This window comes from Cololabis saira, chromosome 3, assembly GCF_033807715.1.
Source record: "Cololabis saira isolate AMF1-May2022 chromosome 3, fColSai1.1, whole genome shotgun sequence".
Taxonomy (NCBI): Eukaryota; Metazoa; Chordata; class Actinopteri; order Beloniformes; family Belonidae; genus Cololabis; species Cololabis saira.
Window position 1 is genome coordinate 8,604,813 of NC_084589.1, and position 11,422 is coordinate 8,616,234.

General features: G+C 42.6%; 1 protein-coding gene and 1 long non-coding RNA gene across 2 annotated transcripts; both read left to right on the plus strand.

Moving 5' to 3' along the window:
- Nucleotides 1-921: 921 nt before the first annotated feature.
- LOC133440581 (cytochrome c1-like) lies at nt 922-6,162 on the plus strand (the record flags this gene model as incomplete). The annotated part of the gene is made up of 2 exons (XM_061717896.1): nt 922-1,271; nt 5,270-6,162. Coding segments are annotated over exons 1-2 (981 nt in total), but the record flags the coding sequence as incomplete, so codon positions are not given.
- A 14-nt stretch (nt 6,163-6,176) lies between these two features.
- Nucleotides 6,177-11,048, plus strand: LOC133440859 (uncharacterized). The gene is made up of 3 exons (XR_009782369.1): nt 6,177-6,352; nt 9,096-9,160; nt 9,780-11,048. It is a non-coding gene; the product is annotated as an uncharacterized LOC133440859 (long non-coding RNA).
- Nucleotides 11,049-11,422: the final 374 nt, after the last annotated feature.

Sequence of the window (11,422 nt, forward strand, 5' to 3'; positions counted from 1 at the left end):
CCCCCGGAAGAGCAGGAGGAAGTGTCTGGGGGAGGGAAGTCTGGGCATCCCTGATTAGACTGCTGCCCCCCGCGACCCAGTCCTGCATCAAGCGGATGAAAGTGGATGGAAGAAGTTAACTATAAAAATGTGAAACATCTTGGTTTCAAATGGTCTGAAGAGGAATAAGTCAGATTACATTTTAAATTGCTGCATTATTATTACTTTTCTTTGTATTATATATATAAAAAGCTTTTTCAGATTAGACATTGAGATGATGAAAAAATGTTTCCCCCTCTGAATTTTAACTATCACAATAAATGACAAACAAACAAATATACAGGCTTGTCTCAGAAAATTTGAATATTGTGATAAAGTCCTTTATTTTCTGTAATGCCAAAATGTCATACATTCTGGATTCATTACAAATCAACTGAAATATTGCAAGCCTTTTATTATTTCAATATTGCTGATCATGGCTTACAGCTTAAGAAAACTAAAATATCCTATCTAAAAAAATTAGAATTTTCTGGGAATCTTAATCTTAAACTGTAAACCATAATCAGCAATATTGAAATAATAAAAGGCTTGCAATATTTCAGTTGATTTGTAATGAATCCAGAATGTATGACATTTTCGTTTTTTTAATTGCATTACAGAAAATAAAGAACCTTATCACAATATTCTAATTTTCTGAGACAGTCCCGTTTATATACATATATATATATATATATATATATATATCTTTTAAGATTTTTCAGATTTGAAGTTGAGACGATTAAAAAATGTTTCCCCCTCTGAACGTACGTATGCTAGTACTTGGACTTGTTGTGTGTCATACTCAGCGTGGCCACCAGGTGGCGCATCTCCTGCTGAGGTGAGGGGAGGACACCTCCTGAGCGTGAGCCTCCTCCTCCTGAATGAATGGTGCAGCTCTGAGCAGGAAGCAGTTGGGGTAGACTCAGCAGCACAGGCTGGACTGGAGCTGCACTCTCATAACAGATAGTTGTCTGGCTGGAGAGGACGGCAGGATGAGCACACAGACCAGGGGAGATAATGTCCAGCTCTGAGAGGGTTTAGTTGTCCATGTTGTCTCTGCTAGGAAGCCTCTGTCTTTGAAAACCAGGGAGTGCTCAGGCTTGGGTTTGCTTGCTCTTTTAGAGAGGTTCCAGCTTCTGATCCTGTCTCTTTTTGTTTCCACAACATGGGGTGCTCATCATCAAGTGCACAAACTGTTGATCAAGAGAAAAGACCCGGCACAAAGCCTGAAGAGAGCAATGGAGACACACTGGGTAAGTAGAGCTCACCTGAGTGAAGTTTGAATACTGTATGCAAAAGTTGCAAAAGTAGTTTTTCTATCAAATGTGTTGTTGTTTTTAAACTGTTGGACATATAATGTGATCTTTACATCTGTAAACGTGTGAACAGGACGTGCCGTGCGTCTCTGTGAGTTGCTGGAGGCTGCATAACTGCTGCTGGATGCTCTGGTACACTGTGTGCTTTCTCCCTCACTCTCTGCTCTGCAGCTGATTTCAGCGTCTCAGGCACAGAATTATTCATGTCAAGTCACTTTTCTCACCAGTGACCACAAGGGACGACTGTTATTTGTTTCTTTTTCTAGCTTTGCAACCACTTGTTGCTTCAAGACATGCAATGATTTATTGATGAGATAAAGCCTGATATGGAGTTGACTTGTACTTTTATGGCCGTGTTTGCCACACTCTTCAAAGTGAGAAGAGAAGTGAGCCTGCGGTCTAGGACGGCACCCGGGCTGCGTGAGAGCCAGCTGGGAGTGTTTAGGAGTCCATTTAAAGCCTCCGGGCAGGATTTGCAACCCAACCAGTCTGCTGTGGTGGTTCAACACTTAAAAAAACCACCACAAGGAATGTAAATGATGCATTTTATATTATAGACCTGATGAGATCCAACAAGGACAATCCATCTCCTTCATGTTTTCATGAGTCTGGTGGAGTATCAGCCGTTCATCATCTCTGGGATGATATTTTCTGTCTGTCACAGCCGTCTTGTTTAGTCTTTCTGACTTTACATACGTGTATGTGTTCAGGGGTGTGGAGACGCCCACCAGCAGACCCAACACTGCCCATGATTGTCCATTCACAGCTCCACACGACCTACTGCCACATGTTTATGTCATGCCAGACGCAGCTGTACGTACATTGTGTTCTCACCGCACCTCTCCCCAAACAGCCGTCGTTACATCACGGCAGGGCTGGTACAACTCCTGTTTGTACTAATATTTGTTGTGAAGAATAAAAAAGTGACTAGGTGTTTTCGTTCTGACTTCAGGCAGCTCTGTTTGCTTGGTAGTTAGCACTGTTGCCGGTTCAAATCCAAGCAGGGGTTCTCTCTGTGTGAGTTTTCTCAGAGAGAGCTGGGCCGGGCTCCAGCAGATCCTCCACACAGGAATAAGTGGGTAAAGGTGATGGGTGGGTGCTCTTCCTCTGCCTCGTATAGCTCCTTTGTGTGCATGTACAGCATGTTCCACTTCCCCTTTGTTACCCCATCATGCTTGTGTCAGGCCATTGTTTCTTTCTCCAGCCAGCTTCAGTCACCTGGAGAATCGCGAGTCCCCGTCCAGCCTCTTACATCACCCCAGCAAGAAAATCATTTATTGTATTCTCTGCCCAGACAGACAAGCTGCTCCAAATGTGGCAGCATGGGAGGAGGTTTTTGATGCGTACAGTGTGCTGCCTGTCTAGCATGTCTTGCAAGCCGCCACCACCAGTCCCATCCCCAGACTGGGCCCCTGGTCGGTGCCATGTCCCCTCCCCCCTCTTTTCCCCGTACTTCTAGTCAGCCATGGCACTGTTTTGACTGGGATCTGTGTCATCTTTGGCTGCTAAACCGTGTTGACACACAGGTCATCCATGCCTGGAGCGGCTGTGCCTGTCTCCACGCAAACACTCGCATTCACACTTTTCAGCAGAAAAACGGCCGCGGACCGACCTGCCGTTAAAACCTGACGCAACTTTTTTTATTTTGTGTTTGTGGGTGGAAAAAAATGTGTTGGACAAAGTTATGGAAACATGTTATAAACTATGGAGCAAATAAATGCCAACGTCCAGAAGGCAACACTAAACACTTTAAAATACCAGGAAGGAGTTGCTTTTGCTGCTCCACGGTTTATGCAGCACACCGATGTCGGTCAAACGCTTCTCTGAGCTGCATGTTCTTCCACTGGCTCATTTTCAAGCTGCCAGGCCATCACATTCCCTTCCACCCATCACTCTGAGGTCTCTGTAAACCTTCTGACAGACAAATAAAATCAGGAAGCTGAAGCGTCAAAATTATCCACCCATTCAGCTAAGTGAACCCTCCTGGCTTGTTTCAGTCGGGAATAATGTCCACGCCATGTTTTTTGGGAGGAAGCTTGCTCTAAATAACAAAAGAGTCTGTCGGGATGCTCTGATTCCGGTAACCGTGACGTTTGCTGAAGTTCCTGACAGTTGAATTCTAAGGATTTCAGCCCACTTTTGTTCCTCTTGCAGTATTTTGTCACTTGAGGGCTGATGTTTCTGCTCTCCGGCTCGGTGGCGGTAGAACAGGCCGGAGAATGAGTTAAAACATGAAGACGGCTCTTCTGTAGCTGCGTGTGTTTTATTTCCTCTGAGAGCGCCCTGGTCCTCAGGGCTTGAATAAATCACTTTTCTTCAAGTACGGAAATGAACCACCGTTTTCTTGCGTCGTGCCCCTTATTGCTTTTTTCCTAACTTTTCCATCCTACGTTGACTTGAGCTGCGGTTTGTCTTTGGAGCACTGAATTACACAAGAAGAGTGTGATAATATGGAAATTATTTCCATCCCATAAAAGTTGAAGTATGTAGTGCACATTAGAACACTATGAATTTGCCATTATTAGCAATGCAAAGGTTGGTAAATGCAAAATGTTGACTGAGCTGCGTCAGCTCATCCAGACCAGCTTTTCTTGCTCTGGAACCTGAACATGGCCTGAAGGGATTTACACCACAGTAATACACCTCTTTCTGATGCAGTTCAAATAAAGATAACTGACATTTAGGACTGTTTATCTTTTTTATAGCTCATCCTTTTGCATAAAGATTCTCTGATTCTGATTCTCTGATTTTTGATTACAAAATGCTCAACTCTGCAATTTTACACTGATAATCACTATTCACCGATCACATCATGATTAATCTTGATTCTGTCATCTTTTTAGAGTCAATTTTGCTGTATTCTGGTAGAATAAACACAAGTAACGTGTCCTCCAAAGATGGATTATTCATTGAAAGATCTCTGCTCAACCTGACTATAAGCCTGAGATCACGTCAGGTGGGAACTTCCTCTCACCAGTGTTTCTCAAGTCCTACCACTCCCCTAATGCCAACGCTGACTGTTCCTCATCACCACAGCCAAAGTAGCCGTACCACATTCACCCTTCAGGCTCATCAGTGCTCACACAGCACGCCTGTCTGAGTCCTTCTGAAACATGTTGCTGATTTAAAACTTAAATGAGCATGTATTTAGTCTATCCTTCATTAAACATATTAATGAGCTAAACTTGGTAACCTTAAGAGGAAGCGGCAGCAGGCGGACATAACTTTAACGTGGAAGTGAATACAACTTGGATAATTCTCCTATCCCTCTCTGCTGTGCTTCAGCTCTGCCTCAAAAACTCTTGGCTGGACGATAGTAACTATGGCAACTGAAGTGTTTCATGATGCCACTCACACTGCAAAACCTGGCCCTCTAGAGATACGCTTAATGCTCCTAAATCTCGTCCAAATTGTCTTATTTTAAGCTAAAATATTTCTACGAATGGGGTAAGACTTCTTGACTAGAATTCTTAAATCTTTCTTTCTTTCTTTCTTTCTTTCTTTCTTTCTTTCTTTCTTTCTTTCTTTCTTTCTTTCTTTCTTTCTTTCTTTCTTTCTTTCTTTCTTTCTTTCTTTCTTTCTTTCTTTCTTTCTTTAGGTCAGTCTCTTTGAGACACATGTTGTGTTTCCATTATCCCTACGTTTGCACAAAACGTAATCATTGCAAAGAAAAAACCTGTAACAGAAACGCTTGTAATTGAAAAAAAAAACGCCAAATATTGCAAAAAACAGTTATGTACGATTGAATAAATGTTCACATATGTAGCCTGAATATTGGCTTCATAAAGTCAGAGAGGGATTAAGAAATCAAACAATTATACAGAGCCTCATTTACTGTCTTGTTTACTTTTACAGGTTAACAGGATATCACAGCTTTAGGGAGCTTGCAAGTTTTAAATCCTGATAGTCTGTCTTTTGTCTTCTTTATTTGACAGCAGTCCGGAATGGCATCCTCTCAGAAGATGCTCAAACCATCGAGGACCAGATGCAGCTGCCTGTGCAGACTGCACTACCAGGTGATCTGCAGCCGGGGACCGACGATGAGACGGAGCCCGTGTTGATGGCCATAGAGGCCCAAGAGGACCTCGGCTGTGGAGCAGACCTCTTAGCAGATGCCGAGCAACAGCCAGAAACTTGTGAGGAGATAGCACAAGAGGCTGCACCAGTCTCTGCTCCGGCTGAAGCCTCTGCGGAGCAGGAAGCTGCTGTAGCAGTAGTGGAGGCAGCACCACCGACGGAGGAGGCAGTCCCTGTAGAAACTGTGACGGCGGAGGCCCCTCCTGCGGCTGAAGTCCTCGCTGGAGACGCAGAGGAAGTCCCTGCTGTTGAATCTGTTGAAGCGGTGCAGGCGGAGGCCCCTGTCGTCACTGAAGAGGTGGTTGAAGCACCAGCTACTGAACCAGAAGTTACAGTAGCAGTGGTGGGAGAAGCTGAGACCCCTGCTGTAGCGGCTGCTGAGGTCCCCACTGAAGCAGCTGCTGATGCTCCAGCTGAGGAGCCTGCAGCTGCAGAGGCCCCCGGGGAAACTCCTCAATCAGAAACTTTATTAGAAACGCCAACTCAAGTTTCAGAAAGTGAGGCTGCAGCACCATCCGAGGCTGCGGCACCAAGTGAGGTTGCAGCACCAGATGAAGCTGCAGCAGTAGCAGTGGAACCCTCCGTGCCTGTCGATGCTGCAGAGCCTGTAATAGACACAGACATCGCAGCAGCAACTGTTCCAGTGATGACTCCAGTGACCGAGGAGGCCCCTGCAGCTCCTGCTGAGACCGCCCCACCGACAGAGGTGTCCCCTGCCACGGTTGCAGAACCAGCCGCTGAACCAGCCCAGACTGCAGAAGCTCCAGCTCCAGCTGCAGATGCTCCTGCAGAAGTAGCAGCCGAAGCTGCAGCAGTTAGTTCAGAGTCGGCTGCAGGCGATGCCACCACAGCAGAGGCTCCTGCAGCTGAGCCCACCCCTGCACAATCTGAAGTCCTCTCATCTCCAGCCCCTGCTGCTGAACCAGCTCCACAACCTTCACGTAAGAAATACCAGACATCCCCCTGTCTTATGCTGTTGATTGTTAGCCTGTTTGGATTATATTTGTTAGAAATGTACTCTGTATTGGCAGTTACATACAGGACTGTCTCAGAAAATTAGAATATTGTGATAAAGTCCTTATTTTCTGTAATGCAAAAATGTCATACATTCTGGATTCATTACAAATCAACTGAAATATTGCAAGCCTTTTATTATTTTAATATTGCTGATCATGGCTTACAGCTTAAGAAAACTCAAATATACTATCTCAAAAAATAAGAATATTCTGGGAATCTTAATCTTAAACTGTAAGCAATAATCAGCAATATTAAAATAATAAAAGGCTTGAATATTTCAGTTGATTTGTAATGAATCCAGAATGTATGACATTTTTGTTTTTTAATTGCATTACAGAAAATAAAGAACTTTATCACAATATTCTAATTTTCTGAGACAGTCCTGTATAGTGCATATGGAAAGAGCAGGAAGGATAGCAGTTTAAGTCCAGAAAAACCTGTCAGGATAACTCAAACTTTCAGAAATCATGTCAACTCGAGAGACAGGTTTGGCTGGAGTTCAAACACCACGGCATTGCTACTGGCTGAAATAGCTGAGAGATCTCTGCATGCTCATGTTGAGCATTAAGCATGTGGGAACAAGCAGACAGAAACGAGTGAGCAAAGATAGACTCCCCAACGGGCTGAATAATGCTTTAGCCAGCCTGGCAGCAGTAGGATGTCCCTTCACATGTCCAGACAGTCAACCCATCCTCCGCCTTCACTGGGCTTCACAGTAAAACACAAGGGTCTTGGTGACTTTCTTCCCAGCTCCTGCCCTGCAGCTGGAAGACTGAATGGGATGTTGTTGGGTCGGAGGGCTGAACAGATAACACAGTGTGAGAAAACAGAAAGCAGCGGCGCACACTCGGCGTGAGAAATGAAGAGCATGTTGATTATAGCATGTTGTCAGAACAACAGCTCCAGTCAGGCAGCTCTCTCTTTTATTGTGCTTTGTTGTGAAGTGCCAGCACAATAATCATGCTCTGCTGCGTGGAATTACAGAAAACAATGTAAATATTCAGCGCAGGGCTGGTGTGGAAGATGACTTGGGTCCAGAGGTGTCTTCAGTATTCACATTCATTACTCAGGTAGACGTATAGATAGTAGAGTTTGTAGAAGTTGAAGTATCAACTCAAGTTTTTTACTCAAGTAAAAGTATAAAAGTACTGGTTTCAAAACTACTTAAAGTATAAAAGTAAAAGTAATGTAAGGGGGAAAAAAGCCATTAAGGACAAAAGCCATTGAAAATGAATGCATCTTAGTATAATGCAAATATATTAAAGAAGCATATATGTGTACTATTGAGCATTAACATGTGTTTCAGAGAGCAGGAGATATGATGACTAGTTGCCTATAAGTATTGTAATGGTGCAAAAAGTCAAACTTCAGAGGCATGTTATCATTTATCCTAACCTTTATTGGAATGTACATCCAAGTTTAGTTGCAGGAATCTGAGGGAACGGATGTAAGAACAAAACTGGACAAGAACATCTGAAGCAACCACGACCAAATTCACTCTATCCGAATGGAGCAATTTAACTGGATAGTTTTTATTTAAAGCAGCACAACGTAACTTTCAGCTTTTGTTGAGTTTGGCGGCTCCTTTGGACAAAAGCGGTAGTGTTTTACCAGTAGTGTGGCAGGGTTCCTACCATGCTCCTCAAAGTTACATAGTGCCAGTGAAGGCGATACAGACCCCTCAGACCATGACAGAGGTTCATTAAACCTGTTGGAAGTTGATGTACCATCACAATGATGATGATGAAATATTATATTAAGGTGGAAAAGTTACATAGTGCTGCTTTAAAGTCCGAAATGAAATAGAGTAACGAGGCTGTTTTTAAAATGTAAGGAGTAAAAAGTACAGATAATTGCGTGAAAATGTAAGGAGTAAAAGTAAAAAGTCGTCTGAAAAATAATTACTCCAGTGAAGTATAGATAACCAAAATTTCTACTTAAGTAAGGTAACGAAGTATTTGTACTTCGTTACTTGACACCTCTGCTTGGGTCACCTGTTATATCATTGGGAATAGGAGTTAGTGGTTTTGAATATGTGGCAGCACAGTGGGGTGGTGGTTTGCAGGACTGCATGTGGCTTCTCTTTCAATCCTGCAGCTTCCTCACATGGTCCAGTAACATGTGTCTGAAGTTGACTGATGATTCCAGGTGTGTAGGTGTGTGTGGTTCTGATGGACCAGCCACGTGTCTGGGGTTCACCCTAACTCTTGCCTGATGGCAGCTGAATCTCCACTCGTCCTGTGTAGGTAGAGCTCAGTGTGCATCGGTAGCACCGTCGGTCACGCCCCCTTCCACTCCCCACAGAACATGTTGTACTTTTAGGGCAGAAATATCCTTTCATTAAATATGCACAGAATGCTGTTCTGGTAGGGAAGACGAGGAGTGTTGCATAAGTTTATGGGACTCTCTCTCTCTCTCTCTCTCTCCGGAGGGTGTGCGTGCATGTTTTCTAGTTAATCACTACTGGACCAGTTTATCAGAACCAGATGTGGTGGAGAAAGAATAATAGATCTCCAAGTCTCCCTCCAGGGCAAATGTGACAGTTGCTGAGTTGGCAGCACGGTGTTGGTACTCTCGTGTCACAAAAGCTGAGTCATCAAACTAGAATGTGACCGTTCTTTAAAAAGAGATGTCATGTAACGATCTGCTGTGTGTGTGTTTGTGCAGTGACGTCTGCAAATGAAGTCTCCCCGGACGCCGAGACTGAAACAGCCAAAAAGGAGGACTGATTGGTAAGAGCTCGCGGCAGGATCACTCACTGCACCGTCTCACTCCTGCACTTAAATGCACCCAGAAGAGCTTTGTACGTTCTTATGAATATATATGAACATATATTTGTAAAACCATGGAGCATGACTTCCATTTAACACAGAAAAATAAAAACATTGCCTCTGTATTCCTCGCTAACCTCACAAACCGATTACAAGTACAGGACTGTCCCAGAAAATTTGAATATTGTGATAAAGTTCCTTATTTTCTGTAATGCAATTAAAAAAACAAAAATGTCATACATTCTGGATTCATTACAAATCAACTGAAACATTGCAAGCTTTTTATTATTTTAATATTGCTTATTATGGCTTACAGTTTAAGATTAAGATTCCCAGAATATTTTAATTTTTTGAGATAGGATATTTGAGTTTTCTTAAGCTGTAAGCCATGATCAGCAATATTAAAATAATTAAAGGCTTGCAATATTTCAGATGGTTTGTAATGAATCCAGAATGTATGACATTTTTGTTTTTGTAATTGCATTACAGAAAATCACAATATTCTAATTTTCTGAGACAGTCCTGTATGGACAGTAGAAGTGCACCTCAAATGCTCAAGTCTCACCTGTTTCTCTTTCAGAAATGAGCGAATCACCAAAATAACAGAGTTCCCATAGCTACCATTGGAGGAGAACTGGAAGAAGAACAAGATGAAGCAAAAAGAAAGCTTTTCATTTTCAGTATTGCATCACCAGCACTCACCAAACTTCACAACACCTTTAATACTCAACGTGCCTTAATAGCTTTTCTGTCGGGGGAAAAGATCAGGATTTTTCCTATATTTGTATATAAACCTTCACAGAGCAGGGAGAGGAGTTTCCCTACTGGGACGTCAAGTGCCTGTAGCCCCACATCTCAGCCTGAAGACCAAAAGTGCTCTGAAAAACACTTGGTGCGACGTGATAGTCGGGTGTAAAACTCTGTGAAATCTGTCAGCTCTTGCGATAGAGATTGTTAACTCTTCAGGGAAAGTGTGCTGAGATGCAGAAAAGGATGCCTGCAGTAAAAAACCCTCACTATTTAAAGTAGTTACTTCTGAGAAAATGAGCCAAACACGACTGTGAATAATAAAATAGTGATAAAAATATCAAACTGCAGAAGAAATAACCAACCAGAGTCACACGGCATGCTCTCTTGCACCTTTGCCTCCTATACTGATCATGTTTTCACGGATTGAACTTCAAGAAAAAACAAAAATCTATCAAAAATGTTTGCACATTATATAATAGCAGCCTTTCTAATAAGGCTAATTGTTTTTATAGGAATACTACATTTTGGATAACAGCACACAGTATAATACACACTTCTTAAAGAAAAAAAACACCTTTTTTGATATTTCAGCTGTTTACATCAAATTAATCAGGAACAAAATGCACTTTTGTTTTATGTAAAAGAAACAAAAATAATAATTCACTGCCATGTTGAGGATGCAGATGATGTGACGTGTTGTCGAACTCTTCTGTGAAGCCATCTTGCAACAGCTGCGCCGCAGCTGGAACGTGTTCGTGAAACTCTCTTCCTCGGTAATAAATGTCTTCTTAGCGTAAATTTGAAGGTGTATAATTGGCCATGCAGATGTCTTAGACTCTTAGATCTTAGGGCGAGAACGTTACATGTATGTTTAACACACAGTCACAAATCAACTCGGTTGACGTTTAGCTTCTGCACGCCGTGTTAAATAAGTGTACATGACGTGAACGGCCACTTGGACTGGATATGATGTGATGAACGTTGTGGGAACAAATTTCTCTTTAGTTGATTATTTCCGTCTTGTCTTCTCTATAATATTTCTTCCCTGAACCATGTCTGTAATTTTCTAACCTTTTAGTGTACAGAATAAAGTCTTACTCACTAATGAGTGTGTGTGTGTGTTTGTTTCAGGCAGAATCCCACAACACACACATAAAAACACACAAACCATCAGTGACGATAGCCAATGCAGATGGATATATTTTAGTTTGGAAACTTGAAGCTTAATCCCAAGTTATTCAAATAAATAAATTTTGTGTGCCCAAAAAATGCTTTGGCTCCTTCAGACACGTCATAAAATGAATTGGAAACTCTCGGTAAAGCTCCCTCCACACCTCCTATTCTGCACTTATAAATTGCAGACGGATAAAACTCACATGTAGCAGCGCACGTGAGCCTGGCGCACCAGACTGCACGATCCCCACAGAAGGAATCAGAAAACCCACGAGGAAATAAAACATATAGACAATCGTG